This window comes from Rhinolophus ferrumequinum, chromosome 2, assembly GCF_004115265.2.
Source record: "Rhinolophus ferrumequinum isolate MPI-CBG mRhiFer1 chromosome 2, mRhiFer1_v1.p, whole genome shotgun sequence".
NCBI lineage: Eukaryota > Metazoa > Chordata > Mammalia > Chiroptera > Rhinolophidae > Rhinolophus > Rhinolophus ferrumequinum.
The window spans coordinates 38,239,053-38,264,220 of NC_046285.1; the positions used below are offsets into that span (position 1 = coordinate 38,239,053).

At 37.5% G+C, this 25,168-nt stretch overlaps 1 protein-coding gene across 1 annotated transcript in view; it reads left to right on the plus strand.

Annotated features, from left to right (window-relative positions):
* The window catches only part of NECTIN3 (nectin cell adhesion molecule 3), a 117,996-nt gene extending 93,078 nt beyond the window's left edge, over positions 1-24,918 (plus strand). The window contains exons 8-9 of the mRNA XM_033129375.1: positions 20,010-20,072; positions 20,898-24,918. Of these exons, the coding sequence (XP_032985266.1) occupies positions 20,010-20,072; positions 20,898-21,077 (243 nt within the window). The 3' untranslated portion in view covers positions 21,078-24,918. The remainder of the gene's footprint in view (positions 1-20,009; positions 20,073-20,897) is intronic.
* The last annotated feature ends 250 nt before the right edge of the window (positions 24,919-25,168 follow it).

The window sequence follows — 25,168 nt, forward strand, 5'->3', positions numbered from 1 at the left end:
TCACTCACCACCACTTCAAAATTATGGTAGCTATTATATCTCTTAATAGCTCTTTTTTATATATATATATATATATATATATATATATGAGCTATTAAGAGATATATATATATTATTATATATCTCTTATATATATTATATATCTCATATATATAATATATATATTATATATAGATATATAAATAATAATATTATAATATATTATTTATATAATATATAATTTATATATATATATTATTTATATATATATAAGAGCTATTAAGAGATATATATTATTATATATCTCTTATATATATTATATATCTCTTATATATATATATAATATATATATTATATATAGATATATAAATAATAATATTATAATATATTATTTATATATAATATATACAGAAGGTGCCAAAAATGTATACACATTTTAAGAAAGGAAAATTGTATTAAAATTGTAATACTCAACATATACCTGTAACAAAAGATGAATACAAGTCACATTTGACTTCTGCAATTACAAGAGGTGCTCAAAGTGGTTACCATCAGCGTCCAGACACTTCTGATTATGGCAAACTACTGTTTGAACATAGATAACCTCTTTTAAAGTGTGTACACATTTTTTTGGCACCAGGTATGTATTTTTTTTCATTTTATATATATATATATATATATATATATATATATATATATATATATATATATATGGAAAAATTATTTTAGCTAAACTACTTTTTAATTCTTTTATTCTTTAACTTTTATACTGGTGTGAAGAAGTTAGCACGCCACCATATTACAGTAGTAGAGTAGTCTGAATCTTACTATACACTTACTTTTACCATTGTTTTATATTTTTATATATTTTCATGTTACTAATTAGCATCCTTCATTTCAACTTGAAGAATTCCTTTTAGCGTTTCTTGTAATGCAGGTCTAGAGGTGATGAGCTCCCTGAGCTTTTGTTTGTTTGGGGAAAGTCTTTATCTTGCCTTCACTTCTGCTGGACAATTTTTCTGGGTGAAGTATTCTTGATTGGCACTTTGTGTTTTCTTTTAGCACTTTGAATATATCATCCTACTCTCTCTTGGCCTGCTAAGTCTCTGCTGAGAAATCCACTTATATCATTATAGGGGTTCCCTTGTTTAAGAGAAATTCTTCCTCCTCTGCTGATTTTAAAATTCTTTCTTTGTCTTTTATTTGAGGTAGTTTTATTATAATGTGACTTGGAGAAAATTGTTTTGAATTGAAATTATGGGGTGACCTATTACCTTCACGAACTAGGATGTCCAAATCTCCCCAGGTTTGGGAAGTTAGCCATTATTTCTTTAAATAAGTGTTCTGCCTCTTTCTCTGCCCCTTTCTCTCCAGTGAGACCTCAGGAATGCATAGATCCTATAAATCCTGAGTAAGCCCATAAATCCTATAAGTAAGCCTGGTAATATAGGCCAGTGACTAGAGATATAGAGCTGAATATGGGCCCAAGCAGCTGTGGGGGCCTTCACTGTCAGTGTGTACTTTGTGACTGCAGGGTCTTGCCACAGGCCAATGATGGGTATAAGTTGGTGGTATGCAAATGCACAGCTTGAGGGACTAGCTCCAAGCACATGCGTTATGGTGAGAGTCTGGGATAGTTGCTGGTGAAGAGGATCCTGGGCTGCAATGGGATTAGGGAGGGGAGGGAATGGGGAAGGACTCAGGTGGCTTATGGTCTGCAAACACAAATACCTCAGAGTGAAAACTGGTAAAATCTTCAGTGGTCTCATGCAGCTGTTTTGGCTGTTGTTTTCTTCAGTGATGAAAGTTACTGGGGTCGTCTGCAGAGCTGGTCACTGGGGAACTATGGTTGCTCCCAGTGCCTGGCTGATATTGGTCGCCCCTACTCTTCTTTCTTGTTTCTAGCTGTCTCTATATAACTCAGCTTTGCTGGTCTCTGGGTGGGGTGAAACCAAAGTGGAGCCTTCCTGTGGTATCCCAAAAGGCTGAGGAAGCTGGTTGTTTACCCCACCCTCCCTTTCCAGCAAGGGGAACTCTTACTAGCTGGAAAGTTCCCTCTGGTTGACCAATGCTGGCCTGGAGGATGGGATGAGGCAGGCAAAATGAAGCTGTTCTTCCTTCCCCTTTCATGTGGTTATTCTCAGGTATTTTTGTTCCACTGTTGCGCTGAAATTTCTCAGGCCTCCTGAGCTCTTCCAGAGCTGTTTTTGTTTATGGATAGCTATCTAATTGTTGATCTTTGTGAGGGGACAGAGATTGGGCTCTCCTACTCTGCCATCTTAGTGATATCACTCCCCAAAATGCTTCATGTTTTTAAATCAAAATTTGGCATCAAGCATGATATTGTTAATAAGCATTTTTTCTTCTAGCAAATTGTGCTCAAGGCTAAGTAAAATGCACTGTCACAGAAAGTTAGTAGATTATAATCAAGGTTAGCAGAGCATATTTTAAAGTTGTTTATGATTATTCCATTTACTTAATTTCTAGGGTCTAATATGAAGATATCACTTCTCCATTAAAATCTTCAACAATAGGTACATATGACTAGATACTGGAAAGTTATCTAAAATCTTGAAATAAGAATTAGGAAAACAACTTTACATTTAGCTGCAGTGATTAGCTTGTACAAACGAATTTTGATACACATGGAGGCATATCTATTAGATGAATTTCTAAAAAGTGAAAATTAATGGATATATGGGTTTTTATTTTGATGGCTATTGCAAAGAAATTTATACTTTATACCAATATACACTGCTACCAACAGTGTATGAAAGAAATCATGTCTTTTAGTTCATTTATTAACTAATTCTGCATTTAACAAAATTGCTGTTATACTACGATAAGGCCCTAAAAGATATGCTGGTAAGTTGAAAGTGTTCTCATGCATCCACTTTTTCCTCTCTCCAAAGAGTCAGCTCTTATCCACTGATTGGATAAATTTGACTATTTATATAGTAAATGAAATCCTCTTTCTTAAAAACTTTTTTCTTTCTTCCTTTATTTAATGTTGAATAACAAATTCCCTACTCTTTTCTTCTTTATTGGGCATAGGGATGGAAAAAGGTTTTGAAAGGTAGAAGGAGGTAGGAGTGAGTAGGGAGGAAATAGGTTTGTGAAAGGACGTTAAAAGCTTTCATTGAATTATTGTATTGTGAATACTACCTATTATTTATTGAGCATTACTTATGTGCCAGACATTGTTGTAAATATTTCACATGAACTATCTCATTTAATCCTTACAGTCACCTTCTCACGTAGGAATTTCTGTATTCCTTATTCTATAGATGAGGAAACTAAGGCTTTGAGGAATTGATTTCTCCAAGGTCATTTCTATACAGGGCTTCTAGGTTTGGGCTCTTCTATGTCTTGTTGCCTACCGACTGAGAGAATATTTGTTAACACTAATTAGAGCTTACATTTATTTGGCATGTGTTAAATGCAAGGCATTGTCTTAAGTGTTTTGTATTAACACATGCAGTCCTCATAACCTTGTGAGGTATATGCTAGCATTATCCTCAGCTTCCAGATGAGCAAACTGAAGCTCAGAGTATTAAATAACATTACCAGTGTCGCCCAGCTACAAGAGCCAAGGTTAGAACCCAGGCAGGCTAGCTCGAAAGTCCACACTGTATTGCAAATACTGGGAAAGATCCCTGGCCTGGGTGTCAAAAAAATGTGTATCTGGATTTGTGTCCCAGCTCTGTCATGAGTGAATCCTTGGAGAAATCCCTTTACCTCTTTGGAACTCTGTTCCCTCATATGTGAAAGAAGGGCATTTGTTTCCGAATATTTCCTGAGGTCCTCTTGCACTAACGTTTTACAATTCCTCGCATGGAAAGGGCTAAACAAATCTGTTGCTTTGGATCCATCAGTTATTAAGGACAGTCTTAGACTTAAGTAGCTGTTATCCCACAGCCTCTGGGATTGTACCCAGAAGATGTTCAGTGGCTGCAATTTAATACATCACCTTTTCCCAACACATCAGGTGCCTTTGCATCTGTATAGAACAGGACTCCGTACCAGTGTATATTGCCATTTGAAAGCTATTTATAAGGAGATGTCATATGACCCCTCTGCACATATGGGTGGAACCTCATAAGGGGAAAAAAAACACTCTAAAATTAAAAACAGTTGAAATATATGTATGTATGTCATCTCCTGGTAAGTTAAAAAAAAGTTCAACTACAATGTGAAGTGCATGTATTTTCTCAAAACAACTCACTTTGTCATCCAGCTTGCCCTGTTAAAGGTCTGTTGCACAGATTTGTAGCCAAGTACTTGAGGTAGGGTTTTTTTTTTTTTCCAACATTTCACAAAATAGGGAAACATTCAGGCACTTTGTTGGCATTAGCCCTGTAAATATTCGGAGCTTTCTCTTTTTGTTTTGAACTGAACATATTTAACTAAAATGGTATTATAAAATAAATAGAGGGCTTTGTACTGTTATACCTCCTCCTCCTTCTGGGTATCTGTCATATTTTATGACTTTTCTCCATGAGTTCTATGAGTAGATTTTAAACCCTATAATCTTAGTGCTTATCTTCTCCCCTTGTGTGTGTGGCAGCTGCTTCCTTTGTTCTCTTTCTTCCTTATTCTAGCACCTCGCGCCATCGTTCTCCACCCCAGCTACACATGCACTCATGCATGAGCAGACATGCACACCCACACATCATGTATCCTTCTGGGCCCTGGTCACTTTGATGCAGAAGTCTAAACAGTGCTAAGTTAAAATACATGTTCATAAATGAACATGAGCTTGAAATGTCATAATTCTAGATGAGAAAAGCTGGAAATAAAAGCAAGATCCTTTCCATCTCACTTCTACACATTTAAAGGATCTGAAGTTAATCTGGATTCTGTGCCACAGAAAAGAAATTTGTATTACTTAGCTTCCTTATATATTTGTTTTTAAAAATTTATATTTCCCGAAATCATACTAAATATAAGATGGTATAGTATTCAAAATTGATTTTAGCAGGAAAAAATTAAAGTGGGTCTTTACATTCAGTTATTGAACATGCTAAGCAATAAAACTTTCATCCTTAATGGTGGCTGTTAGAGAATCCTCCAGTCACAAATAGTTGTCAGGAGGATACTTTTCCAGGTGGCCTGTTTCTTGGGTCTGCCACTTACCATGCACATTTGTTGGAGGCCTCATGTGTTCTGCAAACACAGTAGAGCACCTGGACTTACTGTGAAATCCTGCACAAGTTTTTCCAAGAACCTTTATCTCTTCTATCGATATTGCTTGTAAACTAAAAATGAGATTCTAGCAAAGCACTCTCAGTTTCTTTGGAGGAAAAATGATAGACAATTTGTGCAGCTTTTGAATCCGCTTACATTGGCTACGTTCTTTCCCTCTTCTTCATTACATAGAAATGCAACATTAAAAAAACAACAACAAACAGATTACGATCAAAAGCAAACATTATGCCTTTTCCTTTAACACACAGATGGTGCTCACTCTCTTTGATGTGTTACCCATTCTGGTCTGTTAGGAAAGCATGACTCGTCTTCCAAGTGCATGCCACTCTTCTTTAATACAACACGCTTCATCTCTGAACAGGAAGGTTTATTTCTGAACCTCCAGCTGCTCCCCATCTTCACGGGAGCAGCAGTATTTTCCCTCCATGTGATAACATTTAACCCCTCCCATTTTGTTGCATCTTGTCATTTTCAGGCCTTGGGCAACTTTTCTTCCTCCTTGATCTTTCATCTGTAATCATGCATGATGCTTTCAATCAGAATTCCTGGGTTCAATTCGGATTCTCCTTCATCATTTATTGGGGCGCAAACGTCTGACCCATTTTTTTCAATGAATAGCAGCCCTGTCTCTTGTACTCCTCCCCAACCTCACAATTGGTTCAGTGTCTGTAACATGAGCTGCTCACTCACTAGGCCGGGGATTTTACAGTCTTTGTCAGCTCTTCAAGATTAGCTTGCCCTATAATATAATAAACTCCCTCCTACAATTGAGCTGGTATTTCTTTCTCCTTTCATTGTGCTTTTGAAAAAAATCTATGTTCTGTTTTCCTGGATGGAATGTGATTGTTCTTACGATTCAACTCAATCAATCTATAGTAATAATCTCTGCTGTTATCCACACTCTTACTCTTTTCACAGACAAGTATACCTCTGTCCCATACACTTCTAATGAAGCATGTGGCCTGCATGTATTTCTTTTTTCCTCTTATTCTCTCTTTTTGTCTGTGCTTGCAGAATGCACACACTTGATTTTGGTCTGTTGGTGTTTTCTGCCTTCTCTTACTTCGCCTTCTCTGTTTCCAACTATTGGTAGTAGAACGCTGGATGTCTTGCAGTCTGAGGACCTAGCCACACTCATCATGTCATCATCATCCTCATCCTCATCATCAGTCACGTTAGGATCTGCCAGGCCTGCTTTCATCGTGTTGCTCCTGAGACTTGGGACTCTCTGCCTGGCGCTCTGTGATCTCACCCCACCATACCTAGCTCAGTACGCTTCGTTTGGTCACACGAGTGCTACCACCTCACCAATAACATGTAGGTCCTCACTCATACTGTGTAATCTTTACCTCTTCACACCTTATCTTGATTGCTCTAGCCTCTTAACTCTTGTCATTCCAGTGACATGTATTATAGATCCACACTCTGTTACTTACATTTCCAAAAATCTCTAGGCACCTAAAGATTTTCCTCATTTTGCACCAAAATCTGACCTGAATTGTTGACTCTCATGAAGTCACATATAGCCATTACTTTCTTAATGTGGGTGGATACTCACAGTTTCCACTGCAGAAATATTTATATTAAATATTTATGTGCTTGATTGTGGGGTTCTGTTCCAGACCCTGCTGGACGTGTTTTATAAATATATGGAGTAAGTACCTATCACCCTTCTAAAAATCTGAAAATTCTCAATTTCAATATACGTCTCTTCCTAAAAGTTTCAGATAAGAAATTGTGGATCGGTAGTGATTTGGGCATATAATCAGCTTAGTCCGGGAGATGGTTATATATCTATAGTGTGCTGGGTAGTATGACAGAAAAAAAAAAAAGTAAAAGCATAAGACAAGCTCCCCACTTTTAAGGAGATTGTGTTCAAACTGCCTTCCTTTGTTGTTTAAATGGAAGATAAGCCACATGACACAAGATTGTAAACTCCTGGAGATCGGGGCCCACAAGTTCTTTCGTATCTGCTTTGGTGGAGTAGTAACTAATGATGAGCTTATTTCAGAGTATGGACTTTCCAGTCCATTTAGAGAAGACTTCAGTTCACCTCTATAGAGCTCAGTTCTCATAGATAGCAGAACCAAATTCCCATCAGATCTCAAGCCAGATATCCTAGCCATGGTGCCACTTCTCATAAACACTACGTCAGAACTAACTAACTGCATGGGACTGAGGAAAGAAAAGACTGCTGCTGCTTCAGTGACACCTGCTGACAGCGCCCTGGGTCGGATCAATTCCAGCCAGGGTCACCTACAGCCTTGAGTTGTTCCATCTTGGGCAGGGAGTAGATCACTTATTACCTTAAATACTGTTAATATTTAATTAATGTAATTTCTCAGTTTCAATAGAAAAAGTAGATTATTGATGGGAAATGATTCCTGTATTATCTAACTTCTCAATAGGAAGGAATACAAGGGTAATGGTGTTCCGCATTTTATATATTGCCTTTTGTTTCACAATCTAAAATAGGTTCAGTGCTGAAGATTTGAGGAGGCTCTTTGTAGGTTTTTTTTTTTTTAATCCTTTTTGCCAAGCATAACATAAATTATTAACCACACAGAAATTTTTACCAGAGTATCTTTTCAAAAAGTGCCACGAGTTAAGGAAATTAGAAGCTGGATTAAATATGAGATTTAGGAAGGCCTGTATTAATGATTTCAAGAGAGGGATTAGAGTTTTTATTTTAGCACGTGAAATTTTGACCATTACAATATGTAAGCCAGAAATGGGATGATGTTTACCCTGAAAAGACAACTTTTCACAGGTATTATATTTCAGTGTGATGGATAATATCTCTGTGCTTAATATCTCTTAAATTTATTGGGGTGCAATACTCTGCCTGATACAGAAAAAGCAATTAACATCTTCTATGAGGGCATTTGGGTGTGTGGGTGAAATTACATTAACAGCTCTAAATTGAAGGTTTACCTTGTGGGCAGTGTTGGAGATAAAGTGGTATGAGTGCGTAATCTGGTATAGCATTCGTGCTAGGGGTTGAAGAGCAAAGATGACCATTCTGACAAGGACACCATAGCAGTCTGGTGTTACAATGTGCAAGTATTTATTAGTTATGGAAAACAGCACTTATGAATGCATAATCATTTGAATTGTGCCCTGGAAATGGGTAGGATTTATAATTGGAGACATCTTAGCATTGTATGTGGGTGTCTGGTTTCCCTACAAATAATTTTCCATTGCCTTTATCATCTGTCTGCTTTAATTAGATGTTTTGCTTTGCATACATGTTACAATTTAAGTGAAGTATCACTTTCTTGTATATTTTAATGTAAGGATGAAGTGAGACCAAAACCAAGATAAGAAATTTCATTAAAATCTATCACATCAAATTTCACTTTGAAAAATTAAAATCTAGAATGTATACTCAGTAGAAGTAATGAAATTTATTTACCAGTGATAAGAAGCAACACTGACTTCCTTTTGGATAAGATAACATTTTCAACAACCCAACTAGGCTGTTATAATTCTGTGGTGACTTAAGAAAAATTCAGTGCTACATTGTAGGATAAAATGTCCAATATTCTTCTGTCTTATAAATAAATCTTGTGACTTACACCTACATTTGGAATTTGCCATGAGGACATTCTGTGGTCCTTTCTTCTTTCAATCTTTTGCCTCATTTCAATCTCTAATATTATAAATTTGGGGACTGGACATTGCATTTTAAAGTACTAATTATATCTGCATAGTATAAACAAACAATAAAACTAGAGTGGAAAATGTTCGCTAAACTAATTTTTCAAAGTACTATAGCGAATGACCATAGGCTGGGGCAGATAAACACACACACACACACACACACACACACACTCACACTCACAAACACACAAAACAAACGAACAACAGAAAAAAACCCCAAAAGTCTGAGAGTTTCAGACTGCTCAAAGAAAACCTTGGATTTGTTTTCCTTTATATTTTTTAAACTTTTATTAAATTTATTGGGGTGATGTTTGTTAGTAAAATTACATAGGTTTCAAGTGTACAATTCTATAACATATCATCTATGTATCACATTGTGTGGTCACCACCCAGATCAGTTCTCCTTCCATCACCATATATTTGACCCCCTTTACCGTCTTCTACCATCTCCTACCCCCAACCCTCTGGTAACCACTAAACTGTTGTCTGTATCTATGATTGTTTGTTTGTCTTGTTCATTTTCTGCTTTCAGTTTTATATCCCACACATGAAAGAAGTCATATGGTTCTCAAGGTTTCTGTCTGACTTATTTCACTTAGCATGATAATCTCAAGATCCATCCATGTTGTCACAAATGGCAGCATTTCATCTTATGACCAAGTAGTATACCATTGTGTATGAGTATATATACCACATCTTCTTTATCCAGTCATCTCTTGAAGGACACTTTGGTTGTTTCCATGTCTTGGCCACCATGAATAATGCTGCAGTGAACATTGGGGTACATATATCTTTATGGATAAATGTTTTCAGATTTTGGGGGTAGATACCCAGGAGAGGGATTGCTTGACTAAAGGAAAACAAATGCAGTCAGAGTGTTTGACTCTATTTGTTTTCCTTTAGTTGAGGCTGGAGCCCAAGCAGGAGATGAAGTAGCTGAGGCCATAGTTTCTATTTGACCAGTTCAGGTGAAGATAACCCAGAGCAGGGGGCAAAGCTGGCAAGTACTGAACATCGCCAGTTTTTCCCCTCGGTGTTAGGCCCTATTCTCCTTTCAAAAGCTCATTGTCTCCCTGTTTTTCAGTCCCTTTCTGCAGTCAAGCTAAGCTAAGAACAGACAGGATATACTCAAGATAAGCAGTCTTGTGTGATGGTTTAAGACACAGACTTTGGAATTACATAAACATGAATTTGAATCTTAGCTCTTATAAATTTGGGAACATTGCTTCATCTCTCTAATCCTTAGTTTCCTCCTCTTTATTATAGGAACAGTAATAAAATTACCTCAATGAGATAGTATAACAATATGAGCACAATTTAATGCGTTTTGTACAATGCCTACCTTACGGGGCAGGGAGTAGGAGAAGAATGTGGTTCTTAAGTTAGGGATTCAGACCCCAAGTTTTCTAGTCCAACTAGTACAGGTTTCCCAACATGCTCTAGCATCCACGACTTCTGTGGGGACCACTGACTGAGAGTCAGAACAGATCCTGTTCATGGAGAGTAGATACATCAGCAAGTGTTTATTGAATATCTACTCCGTGATAGCACCATATAAAGTTTTGGGGGAACCTCCCTGTCAACAGGAAAGGATTTATAGGATAGAATGCATACACAGAAGATATAAGGGAACCTTACTTTCCAGGCATTGAGAAGGAGGACTTGTAAGCAAATAAATCTCAAGTCTTGGGGAATAACATCAGACAGACTTTATACATTTAACCTGTATAAAATGTGTAGTAGCAATCTGCATCTGTCATGATTGACTGTAGATACTAGAGAACTAAGAATTAACTAAAAGTTAATAAGAAAACACTTCTAAATTTAAAACAAAAAGATTGATTAAGACTGCACCCCCTTTGACATTCATAGAGTATACTTCACAGGCTTTTGAGAAATCTACATTCCAAAATACCGCTTTTTTTTTTTTAAACCCAGAGTTGAGAATAACAAAGACACCTTGAAAGATGCGTATTGAGCAGTTGCTAAGCTCATTAATGAGCTAAATAATTACCCCATTGCAGAAACCTCCTGGGTCTTGATTCAGATTTGTCTCAACAAAATTACAAATTACTATCTGTCATAACCTTTTTAAACTCACTCATGAAGGGTTAAAACCAGCAACGTTAAATCTGTGAATGCCAAGGATCTACTATAATAATAAGAGACATTCATGTGAATGGCTTACCCTTACAGGTAATTATCGTGGAGAACAGTAACAATTATGTATCTCATTAAACAAGTGCCTAATTCATGTTATAAATTTGGCTTGCTTAGAACACGGTCTTTATAGTTTTTGTTCATGCAACACGGTCAGATGCTCTCATGACTATTAAAACAGTGAAAGGGATAATTGACCTTTGGTTCATAGTTTGAATAATGTTTTATAAATTCGTTCAGAGGTTCTTAGTAGACAGGAATGTAATGTCCTTTATGCCTTGAGGAATCCATACAATGTGAATTATGTATGGTAGCCATTTCTGTGTGTGTTACTCCTTTAGTGTGGTGAAGTCATCTCTGTAGATTAGGAACTTCGTCCCTAGAACACAAATAAGCAATTGGATACTATAGCTCAGAAACGCCTATATCAAGAACAATCTATTATAAACATTTATCGAGAATTTTACTATGTGCTTGTATCATGCCAGATTCTGGACTGTCAGCGATTACTCATTCTCATTCACCTCCATGTGCATGGTCCTCCACAATTGAATAGCTATGATAAAGTGGAAAGATAACAGTTTTTTAAAAACTCAACTTTACTAAGATACAATTTACATAACATATGCCCTATTTTAAGTATACATTTGAAAGGCTTTGCAAATACACACATTAATGTAACCACTACCCCAAATCTAGAACCTTTCTATAACCTGTAAAATTCCTTGTTACACCCTCTACCACTGCCGCTCCAACACATACTTCCTGCCTCAGGCGATCACTAATGTGATTTCTATCGCAATATATTAGTTATGCCTTTTTTTAAAAAAAAAATCACATAAAGGGGATCATAGTGTGCTCTTTTGTGTCCAATTTCTTTTGCTCAGCATAATGTTTGAGATTCATGTTGCATGAATAAATTTCCTTTCATTGCTGAGTAGTATCCCGTTTTATGAATATACCCTAATTTGCTTATTCATTCAACTGTTGAGGGACTATTTTGGTTTAAGGTTTTGGAATATTATGAATAAAAATCTTTAATTTCTTTTTTTGTAATATCTTTGTATGGTTTTGATATCAGGATGATGCTAATTTCTTAAAACAAGTTCCAAAGTGTTCTCTTTTCTCTCATTTGCAGAAAGAATTTAAGGATAGTATTAGTCCTTTAAATGGTTAATAGAATTTACTGGTGATTCCACCTGGACCTGGAGTTTCTCTGTGGAAAGGATTTTAATTGTGTATTTCAAGACATTTGTCCATTTCATCTAGATTATCAAAATTATTTGGCCTCAAATTTTCCGTAACACCTCTTTTTTGTCCTTTTAATTTATCTGAAAGTAGTAGTAATGTCCCCATTTTTATTTTGATATTGGTTTGCATTTTCTTTTTTTTTCCTCATTAGGGTTTTTCCAATTTTATTAATAATCTTCTCAAAGAACCAACTTTTGGTTTTATTAAGTTTGTTCAATGTTTGTCCATTTATTTGTTGATTTTTTACTCTATTTCTTTCTACTTTTTTTGGATTTAATTTGCTCTTTTTTCACGTTCTTAAAGAAGCTTAGATCATTAATTTGAAATCTTTCTTCTCTTGTAATACAATCATTTAAAGCTATAAATGTTTCTTTAAGCACTTCTTTGTTTGAAATACCACAAAATTTGATATGTTACGATTTCATTATCATTCAGTTCAAAATATCTTCTAGCTTCTCTTGTTATTTCTTTGGCCATTGAGTTATTTAAAATATGTTGTTTAATTTCCAAACATTTTACAGTTTTGCAAATATGTTTTTGTTATCGATTTCTCACTAATTCTGTTACAATTAGAAAATGTATCGGTAGGATTTCAATCCTTTAAAATATATTGGGACTTCTTTTATTATCCAACATATGGTCTATCTTATTGAATATTCCATGTGCATACAAACAAATGTATATTCTGTTGTTGAGTATAGTATTCTACAAATGTCAATTAGGTCATGTTGGTTGATAGCATTTTTCAAGTCTTCTTTATACATAATAATTATCAGTTTACATTTCTATCAATTACTGAAAGAGTAGTGTTAATTCCAACCATATTTGTGAATGTGTCTATTTCTCCTTTCAGGTCTGTCTCTTATTTATATGTTTTGTATCTCTCTTACTGGGTACATACACATTTAAGATCATTATGTCATCTTGATAAGTTGATTTTTTTTCATTATACAGATTATTCTTTAGTTCCAGTAATTTTCCTTGTCCTGAAATCACTTTGTCTGTTACTAATATACCTGCACCAGGTCTTTAAACTTTTTTTATTATCCATGTTTTCATGGTATGTGTTTTTACATCCTCTTAATTTTAACCTATCTATATCTTTATATTTATAATGTATTTCACATAGATAACATCTAGTTGAGTATTGGTTTTTTTGCCCAGTCTGAAAATAGCCCTCTTTGGTTGCTATATTAATCTATTCTTATTTAATATGCTTATTGCTATAGTTGGACTTAAGTTCACCATCTTATTTGTTTTCTGTTTGTCCCATCAGTTCTTTGTTCCTTTTACCCTCGTTTCCTGCCTTCTTTTAAATTAACTGAGCACTTCTAGTATTTTTTTTATCTCTTCTATTGAATTATTAACTATACCTTTTTGTTTTACTTTTTTAGTGATCTCTCTGGAGTTTAGCATGTGCATTTTTAACTTATTACTATCTACCTTATTATATAACATTATACTACTTTATGTATCATATAAAAACTTAACATACTTCAACTTCCTCCTGTATAATTTTTATATGTTTTATTTATTCATGTTATAAACCTGTCAATATATTCTTATTATTTTTGTTTTGAACTGTAATGTATCTCTATAAAAATTTTAAAATTCATGAAGTTTTGTTTGAAATCAGTTTTTATCAACCTGTGGAACTTTCCTGTAGCATTATTTATGGTACAAGTTTGCTGACAACAACTTCTCTTAGCTTTTGTTTGTCTGAAAATTTCTTTATTTTACCTTCATTTTTGAATATTTTTGTGGAATATGAAATTCTACTTTGACTTTGTTTTTTCACTCATCACTTTAAAGTTGTAGTTTTATTTTCTAGCCTTGTGTTTTTGTTGTTATTGGTGGTGGGTTTTCTTGTTTGTTTTTTTCTCGTAAGAAGCCAGTGATAGTTCTTTATTTCTCTGTATATACTGTATCTTATTTTTCTCTTTAGCTACATCTTGGATTTTCTTTATCATTAGTTTTCAGGACTTTGATTTTGAAATATATTGGCATAGTTGTATGTTTACCCTCCTAGAGTATATTGAGCTTCTTAGAACTATAGGTTTATATTTTTCATCAAATTAGGAAAATTCTAACAACTCTTCAAATGTTTTTTTCTGTCTTCCTTTCCTTCTGTGATTCTAATTATAAAAATAGTAGATTTCTTGATATTATCCCACAGATTACTACGGTTATTTTTTTTTTCAGCCGTTTCCCCTGTTTTCTGTATGAATATTTTCTGTCTTTACTCGTAAGTGCACTTTCGTTTCTTTTTTAGTGTCTATTAGGACCATGCAGGTAACTTTTTCATTTCAGATATTATATTTTTTCCGTTCTAGAAGTTATCTTTGGTTCTTTTTCATAGTTTTCAAGTCTCATGTCATGGGCATATTATCCTTTTTATTCTTAAACATGTTTAGTATAATGGATGTTCTAAAGTTCTTGTCTACTAATCCCATCACATTTGTCATTTCTGGGTTTGTTTGTATTTACTTTTGTTTTCATGTTCAATACATATAAATTCGACGCTGGACAATTGTGTTATACTGTCAATTATTTGAATTTTGTTATCATTCCTTAATAAGAATTGAGTTATTTTCTGAAAGTCAAGTTAATTTACTTTAAGATCAACTTGATCTTTCAGAAGCTGGTTTTTAAGGTTTGTTATTGTGGTTCTAGAATAGTCTGTCCTCTAGAGCTACACTATCCTTACTCCTAAGGTATGACTCTGGGGTCTCTGCTTAATGTCTCACATGCTCTGTGAGATTCTCCTTCACTTCAGTACCCGGTCCCACAGATCTCAGCCACCCCAGCTTGCCCGAACGCTGAACTCTTATCTCCACAGGTCAGCAAGACCCTGTGTTCTTCTTGGGTTTTCCTCTTCCTGAATCAGCAGAAAAGTCAAGGTTGTCAGAAGATTACTGTGTGCATGCACGCTTTGTGTGTGTCCCATTCTCTGAGATCCCAGTGCTGTGCCGCACAGTTGTCAGTGTCTGAAAACTGTTGTTTCATATATTTTGTCCAGTTTTCTAGTAATCTGTAGCAGGTGGGCTAGTCTGGTATTAGTTCTCCATCATGAATAGAAGCAGAAGCAAAAATGTATCACTTGTCAGTATAAGGAAGAAACATTAGGGCAAGATAATGTTGATAGGATGAAACCCTTTTAAAAGCTTTATGGAGACACGATCAGAAGAGAGAGAGAATGCCAACAGATTTATTGCATCTTGTAGAAAATAGACCAGGAGAACAGTACAGGTCGTGAAACAAGTACTCAGCTCAGAGAAAATTACTGGGTGTCCTGTGACCCAGCAATTCCAGAAACTTAACCTATTTAGGGTTCAGTGGAATGTAATTTCAACATGAATACTAGATATGAACCTGAAGTTCTGATGCAGCGGGGGAAAATGAAACAGGATTTCCCTGGTTACCAGTGGAATTGAGAGAATAATAAAAGCACAAATAGAAGCAAACTAAAAAGGAAAGATTCATAGAAATGTTGTATTATCTAGGATTCAGCGTTTCTTGACAGGCATGAGGGCAATGTATAGTAATTTTCTCCATCCCTTAGATTTCATGCAGAATCAAACTAATTAAGTAATATACTTATTATTCATACATTCTTCATATAAACTATACTCTGAGATTCTCTGTCTCCATAAAAAATAGTGTCTGCACATTAAAATATTTGGTTATGTCTGATGTGACAGTGGAAAGTTACTCAAGGATGTGATAGGGAAGCTTAGCAAATGCTTGAATTGGAAAGGCAGCAGTGGAGGAGAGACCAATTACACCTAGGTGTGAGGTTGTAGGGTACTTAGTATATCTTCACTCATTGAAATTGAGGTAAGATGGATGGCCCTTCAGCAGGTAACAAGTTTTAGGTATCTTTTCAAGCTGAGATTTTGAGAGGTAAGTTAAGCACCTTGTAGAATTTAAAAAGTTGAAGTTTTATAGGTATTATCTTTCATTTCTCTCAAGATGAAATCATGAAACAAGACAGAAGACCAAAAGAACTCAAAGTTGGTAGTAGTTATAATGGATCCAAGTGGACACTACCAGAGCAAGCAGAGTATCCAGAATTATTGTAGAGCTCCTGACAATAGCAACTTGAAATTTTGGTTCTGTCATTACTGAAAATAAGTTAAAAACTCTGAAAGCTCTCGTTAGGGAATTTTAAAATATTATCTAGCTGGAAACAGGTTAAAATATAGTACATAGTAAAGAGTGAAGGTTTTGGCTTATTTTTTGAGCCAGAGAAGGTGAAATATTTTTTAAGATAACATATACTAAAACTTGAAAAACTAGTGTTGTTAGCACCTTGGAAGTCAGGAATGTAAGTCTATATGACTTTAGTAAATCAGGAAAATGAATACGGGTTGTAGCACAATAGAAATTGCTGCCAGATAGTATATACATGTAGGTAGGGAAACCAAAATATGTATGAGAGATTCAGAGTAACCCAAGGCTTTCTAGGGGAAAAAAGCAAGAATAGTGGAATAATATATGCAATGCAGTTAAAGTATTATAGATTAATTCATTGCCTATATATTAAGCACCAAATATATGTGAGATACTATGCACGACATTTTGCTATACACGCTGGTCATTAACTTCTTTAAAAAATCAGAACATGCAACATTTCAAATAGTTTGTGGACTAGCAGAAAAAGAATATATGGATCCACCCACCATTAGATTAAATGAAATTTCTTATTTATCTTGTGGGAAATTGGATGGCCACACAATGTAGAGACAAACACAACATGCCTTTCCATAGCCCTGTATTCCTAAGCAGGGAGGGTGGTGTACATCCCTGGGATGTGTGGGGCTCCTATCTATAGAAACAATTTGATTAAATATTGTATTACAAAAGTCACAATCCACGGGCTCATGGAAGTGTAGTAATTTATGAATGAAGGTCTACAATATTGGATAGAGAAGAGGAACTTAGGCGTTTGCTTATTGTCCATGTGAAGATTGTTCGTGGTGCCCAGACACCATTTTTTCCTGTTCAGGTCTAGGAACTCTTTCTTCTTGTCCTTTATTGTCAAAGTTACTACTTCCGGCTAGTTTTATAATCTCCTACCATGAGAAACAGGTAGCAATGATATTATTACTCATAAAGTCATGGCTCTTTGAAATTCCTTTGTATTGAAACAAAATAGACAGATTTTCCTGCCTCTAATTCCCCAGTACTATTAAATTAATACTGGTTATATTGTTACTCATGAGTGTGTCCTCTATGAATACTGGCTTCTAAGGACCTTTTAAAGGTGGTTACTGTGTTTCATTGGTAATGACCAAACACAGATCTTAGAGTGTTCAGGGAAAGTGTGAATGACAATTTGTTTTCTGGTCATGTTACTTTTACCATTAGGAATTTTATAGCATAACAATAGAACAGCATATATTCCAATCAAGTCTTCTCTTGAACTCTTGCTCTCTTTCAGTATTGCCTGTACTCCTGCTTTCCTCACAGTGCCTCCAGCAGGAGAGAGCCTCTTGGTTTTTCTACAGAGGAGCGTCTAATAACCCTGCCTCTTGTCAAATTAGATACAGCAGTGATGTAGAGTGATTTCTCAATGACCTATTAATGGAAGGTGAACAGCAACAGGGATAATCTAAATCAGCAAATAAACAAAAGAAAAATACTAATTTTAATTTTAGGTTTTTTGTTTTTTTTCTAAGCCTATTTTCCTTGGGCCAGAACCAGGTACATAATTTGTGATGCCTAGTGCAAAGTGAAAATGCAGGGGCCCCTAGTTTTAAAATTAAAAATGTCCAGATGGTAAGACTAGGTCCTAGATCACGGATAAGTGAGGGGATTGGCCTCATGAGATGTGTCCTCCAGCCACCTGCCAGGTATGACATGAAGCAGAGGGGCATACACTCCTGACCCCAGGCCACTGCAGGGACAGAGGACGGCAGCAGTCACTGGATGGGGGGCAGGGAGGGGAAGGTATCAGGCGGGAGGATACGGGGTGGGAGAGTCTAGAACAAAATCAAACACAAGCTGCAGGAGGCAGGACTCCCTTAAGCTGAGGCTACAAGTCCCTGAAGCATGCTCCATTGTTCCGTTAGACCACTTACAAAACATATTCACAAGGAAATTAAGAAATCTAAAATGGCAACCACAGAGTTACATTAAACCCCAAAGTGGGACCCTTCTGAGCGCTAGGTCACTCGTCCATGAAGCTGGCCCTACTTGGACTTTTATGTACTGTCAACATCAACTGGTCATGTGGAAAGCACATTAGACTCCTGCAGAACACAACAGGGGGAACAAATTTGTCATATCATGTATATAACTAGGATAATCCTGACGTGGGATATCAAGAATTGGTAGTTTAGATTTCCGTAATTTCATTGGTTAACTGTTGACCAACTCTTAGTATTTCTAGAACCACAGGCTAGGGTGTGGGGATGGAGGAGGACGGCCAAGAAAGGCTGTTTCCTGGGCTTGAAAGATACGGACATCAGGAACTGTAAAACAGATGGAACGTGATGTGTGCTCTAATGGAGATATGAACGAGAACAATAGGGAAACTGAAAGTAAAGAAAGTAACTGGTGAGCAATGTGGAAAGCCTTGTCCGGGGGTGGGAGGCGCCGGGCAGACTTTAGTCAGGCCAAGATGGATGGGTAGTATTTCAGTTACCAGAGACGACGGGACAGACCTTCCAGACCAAAAGGATAGATTAGAATAAGAAGGGCAGTACAATGGAGAGCATGTTGATAGATACATCTACATGCTGGACTCTCAGACATTCTTCTGTTGTATTTATTGAACATCTATTTTCCGGGCAATGAGCTAGAAGCAGGAGACAGGAGAGTATAGGATTAAGCAATAGATAAGTCCATTTGGTATCACAGTCCATTACTTCCCAGCCGTGTGGCTGGAGACAACTTACTTAACCCCTCTAAGCCTCAGTTTTAGTCATCTGTAAAATAAAGATATCCGTTGTATAGAATTATAGTGAAGATTAAATGAGATGTTTGTAAAACACTCAACCGGCACGCTCAGTCTAGTGAAGGAGACAAGCAAATGCACAGATAACTGTGATAGGACATGCTGTGAGAGCACAGAGAGGAGAGTGGCCATCTCTGCCTGAGGGTTTAGTAAGCACTAGGGTTCCCTGGAGAGGTGATGTTTGACAAAGGGGCTGAAGGGTAAAGGTGCGTTTGTGTAAGTCAGGGGCAGCTGAGAAGGATCCTTCTTAGGGTTTGAAAATGATGAAACCTGTTTGTGCTCTGGGTGGGGCCTGGGGCCAGGGAGTAGCTGCAGGAAGAAAAGGGTGACCATAAAAGACATATATAGATAAGGACAAAAAATAACCTTTCATTAGCACCCCAAACCAATTTTAGCTGATTCAAAAATAGCAGACTTCTCTACTGAGCAAAGATGAGAGAAGGCCTTCTGTGCCAGTTCTCCTTGAAGTAAGATGTAAACAAGTTTGCCTGAGAGTTTCTGCAGGAGAGATTCCATATATGGTTTGTGTGTTTTTTTCTTCCAGAAGAAATCTGGAGCCAGGAGAGGGAGGGAACGAGGGAGGGAGGGGAAGAAAGAGAGAGAGAGAGAGAGCCTCTCAAGAAATGTACTTTTCCTGTCCTCATCTGGAACGTTTTGCTTAGTTGGCAGGCATTTCACAAGACATGATTTGCTCTTTCAAAAAGGAGTCTTAGTGGTCTTGGTTGATGTGTTTTACCATGTGCTTGGTGCTTTAAAGGGCATGCCTTTTTCTCTCTTCTTCCTCCAGACTGAACACTTGCCTTTGCAGACTCAGTTCAAAGAAAGAGAAGTTGGCTGTCTGCAGCACTCTGTGAGTAATGCTGTCCTGTTGTCGGGGTGCGCCCAGGTGGAGCCAGTGGCCACCGTGCTTATTAAAATATCATCTGATGTCTATGAAATTTCATTTTATTCACCTCTGCTCTCTATGCATCTGTAGTGTGATTTTGTAAAGTCCATGAGTTTGCGTATCCCTCTTAGAAGCAATAAAGTTTTATGAAACCCATAACCAGGTAGAGGGATCAGTACCAGAGACATCAGAGCAGCATGTGGGGTTCATTTTATGGTGTCAGCTGTGACTCAAGGTCACGCAAGGTAGAAAGGTCAAGACAAGCGGGTAATTTTGATAGTGCTTCTTATTCTCAGTTGTGTTGGGCATAAGGTCCAATACCAGCTCATTTCGCTATGTCTCTTCCCTAACTCCCCACTGCTGAATTCTGAGGTTTCTTTTGGGGTTTGGCTTTGTTTTGTTTTGGGTTGTTTGATTTAATTCTCTGTATATCCCATGCACTCATTTCGAGCATGAGCCATGCTGAGGGACTCTTGAAGTCAAGCCCTGTTCTTCTGCAGTTTACCTTAACCGATACTAACTCCAAATTTCAAAACCCGAAACTGACTACAGTCCCCATTCATTAGTCACCATTTATTTAGGAGCTGCCACCAATCTTATTCAGGTATTCGGGCAACAAATGCCCGAAAAATGATAATCTGTTGAACTTTACCTTGCCATTCAGTGGTTTGTGAGATAAGCAATCAGGGACACAAATGGTAATGAATTCTATTCTTGCCTGTTTTTACCACAGTGCTAGAAAAATGCAAACAGCTGTTCCACTAATGTAAGCAATGTTTGAATTTTTAGAATGGAGTAAATAGCAGGAGATTTGACTATGAAGATGAGAATCCAGTGGGGGAAGCTGGGCGTCAGCAGATGTACCCCCTTTACAATCAGATGTGCTATCAAGACCGAAGCTCTGGCAAACGTCATCAGAACGAGGACCCTGAGAGAGTCTACATCAACCCGCGAGAACATTACGTGTGACTTCCCTTTGTTTTCTAATGGGTGTTCTAACCAATGTCATTCTTAGATTGGGGAGAGAAACCCAGGTCAATAGTTATTATTTTATTCTCTCTCATATAAAACAATCCCAGTCTAAGCGTATCGGAAGTTGTGATGAACACCTTGGAGCCAATAGCGAAGTTCTTTCTTTCGTGAATATTTGCTTCACCACCAGCTGTGTTTGAGAACTTGACTATAGCTTTGTGCGTTTCTGTGGGGATGGTGTTTAACTACTAACATTTGGCCTACAGTGGCACGTTCATTTAAAAGTAGAGCATCTGCTTGTGATGACAGCAGTGATTCTCCAGAAAGAAAGGCCCCAGCTGGGACCGTTCACCTCGCCGGGTCTCCGGCAGGCCAGCCTGTTCATCTGTAACTCAAAGGGGCAGAAAAAGGAGTTCAAAATCCATTTCACTAATTATTTAGTTGGGATTTGGCTTTTCCTGGCATGACTTCATATAGTTGCAATACCTGTGTACAAATAAGAAGCCTGAGGAAAGAGGCAAAATTTCTTCTGTATCCAAAAAGCAACAACACTAGGCAGTTTAAACCTTCAAGCCTGTAGGCTTTAGACTCTTGTGATCCTGCCATGTATATGTTCCTTCGTGATCACGACGTTCCCGAGGGATGCCCGTTTTCTGCCTAGTCCCCGTATCTGCCTGCTCTTCCTTAGTAGGGGCTCACCACGGCCTTTCTCCTGCTCTGTCATTGTTCCCACAGTTCTGTTCTTTCCTAGTCTATTTCCCACCTATTAAATTCTAAAAACCCTGTCTGCATGGTGGACAGCCTTGCGCCTTTTCCTTCTTTTCTGTGGTATTGTATGTGACAGGCTCAGCTTTCACTACTGACATTTCTTTCAAACGAATCCTATCCGCACTGGCTTTCGCTCCCCTCTGCATTCTTCAGAGTACCTGTTGTCCAGGTTTTATCTACCTCAGAAAAGCCTGCTAGAAAATCGTTGTGAAATAACTCCTGCTCTTAAAAGCCAGGTAGAAAATTTGAAAACTTTAAAAAAAAACCAAACCACTTCAGTGTGGCACATATGCTTAACACACAGGTTGTCCTTCACCGCCCCCTCCCCCCACTTTACCTGATCAACAAGAAGAAGAAAGAGATGCTAAGAAAAGTGCATGGTATCGGGACTGACTGACCAGTGTATCCGGCACCACTCTGGTGCCTGCCATTGTTCGTCTTGAGTTTTCTCCTTTTGCCAACTTTTCCTCGCTGAGATTCAAGGTAGTAATTAGAGTCAGGTAAGCAGAGGAAGGAGCACAGGTAGAAATGGCGCTCACTCTCCCTCACATCGTAAGGAAAGCATCGTTACATTGTGTGTTCTGGAAGATGAGAGGTACATCACGGATATAAAAAACATTACAGATTTTGTCATGTATTAGGAAAGAGTGACATAAGCACTAAGAGATAGTACCCATTTTCCCACCTAAGCTTCAAGGGAACAGGAGAAAACACAGATTTCTAAAGAGATACCAAAGACACGTTGAGATTCATGTTTTGCTGGCTCTAGTTCTTGTTTGGGTGTTTGTTTCCTTTTCTTAGTGGCCATGCTTTGTCAGACAAATGTTCCTGTTGATCTGCAGTACTAACACACTGTCTGCCTATTAACAGTGACCAATGGTTCTGGGAGAAAAGATACTTAAATTCTAACTCAGTGCTTTAGCTAGGTAATTAGCAAAAAAAAAAAAGCGATAGTTACATGGGATCAAAGGGTAAATTCCCTCATTGCTGGATCACTGTGCTACCTCAGAGCTAGCGTTTACTGCCCTTTGTAGCAGGCTGACACACAAAGAAAATATTTGACTTTATTACTTGGAATGCCAGCAGGAAGTTAGTGTAACTGAAGGTATAGGAATCCTTGCAATTGTTTTCCAACAGAACAGTGATTCTGGTTAGAGCTCTTCTTGACAGGGAAGTGTTTTATAAATACTGGATGTTACCGAGGAGGGGATACTGGAGTGCATCACCCTCTCTGGAAAGCTTTAAAAATGTCTTACACATTGAGGATAGTTCCTAGGGTCCTGCTTGGAAACAGGTTGTTGAATGAATGTCACAAAAGCGCACCCAGGACCTAGCACGGAGTAGAGATGTCCTCATTTGCACTAGGGAAAGAGAGTTGGAAGAGTGGGTTTCAGGAGCCCTTTGACCTGTCTTCAGCACCTTCCCTACCAAGAAGAACCTACGCCTGCATTTTCCATATCCTTAGTTTAGTTATGGAAAAGAAATTGCAGGATGTACGTACCTCCCTCACAGCCAGCTTGTTCAACATCCTCTTTGCCTCTCTGTCAGCTATGATAGTTCTTGAACAAACTGGTAGATTTTATAGCTGTTGGCCCCTTGCATGGGTCATGGAAGCTGTATAATTGCTTGTCCTGGTGCATCCCATCTGTTCTCTCTAAATACTGTGTGGAATAGGAAGGAGTTTTAGAAGGTTTTGATCAACCAGCCCCCTCAACCAAAATGTACCATCCAAAATTAGCCTGTCAATCTGTAAATGTGGAGCCTAGACTACTTGACGATAGCCATTTAAATTTGGAAGTTAGACTCTTAAAGGTCAGTGAGTGAGGCTTAGGGATATAAGCCACAGTTGACACCAGATACTCTTCTGGTTTACTAAAACACTGAGACAGAAATAAATCCCAGAGTGCTTATCCACTTGTGGTTGCGGCTTTGCATTTCAAGGGGAGTGTGCATGCTCCATCTTAAACACGCAGCCTTTATTGCCTGTTTTGTAGGCTGCCCAGGCTCCCAGAGTGTGCAGGGTTGCTGCAGTAGCGGATAACTAGGTTCTTTGCAGACCACGCTAAAATGAAGCAGCTGTGCCACTTAGGATTGGTCTGGCATAATGGGATAAGAATGTAGATTAATTCTTAAATGGCAATGATTTCTTCTCTCTTCTGTGAGGGTTTCTCTATCCCTGGCCACCTTATATGTTCTAAATTTGAAGAAGTCCATGCCATTTGGGGCATGTAATACAAAATTCTTACCTGCGTTAGGTAGGCTTCTGTAACATGCCCACAGTAGATACGAAAGAAATATGCTATAAACTGAATTAACTGGTCCCCTCATTAATTTGTTATGGCCTTATTTACTCATAGGGATGATAGTTTCTTTATCCATCTTTGAAAATGATTTCCTGTCTTCTTTCACAGTAGTCTAAAATTTATTATTTTGATTTTTATCGTGCAGTCTTGCCCTGCATTGTGATGGTCTCCCTGTGCTATTTTTTATATGCAGTAGAGCCTGTCTTCAAGCCTCTTATTCCCTGGTGTGTAGAGGATAGACCATTATACCAAGAATCAAAAGAGCAGATTCTACTCCCACTTTCACCCCTTTCCAGCCGTGGAAACTTGAACAAGTCACTTAACCTGTCTAGGGCATCAGTTTCCCCTTATCCGTAAAGCAGAGATTGTAACACCTTCCCCCTCAGTCTCGCAGCAGTATGAGGAGAGTGAAATAAGATAATAAAGGATGGGAAATTGTAAGTTCTCTTCGAATGCAAATGTGTATGACTTTATTATTGTTTCATGTTGAACCTAAACTCCCAGTACCCGTGCCAGCATTTAGAGTACCATACTGTCCCCAGGGAGAACCAAGTGGCAAATGAAAATCTCAGTTAGACCTAATTTGAGTTAGACAAATGTAAGTAGAAGACATTCCTTTTATTACACTGAACATTGGTCGTATGGAAAGCTTGATATCTGGACTTTAGCCTTTCAAGCTTTGCCTAGAATTGAAAGTACATGTTGCTATGACTAGTGGTTGCTTTTGTTTTACAAATTCCTGCTAATAACAGCTACCATTATTGAGGGATTCCAGAGCAGCACCTTACATGAATCACCCCACTGACTAGAGCCAAACTCCTGCTTTGTCCCCTTCTCAGGAACCCTTGTGGAGACAGAAAGGCTCACACTTGTACACTGCATACTCACAGATCACTCTTTTCGTCGGTCGCTGTTACTTATGTTACAACTGCTTTTGGAAAGTGGTGTTAGGGAAGAGGTCTTTTTGAATTTTTTTTTTTTCTTAAGTAAAGGTATAAGAGGGTAATGAAGAAAACC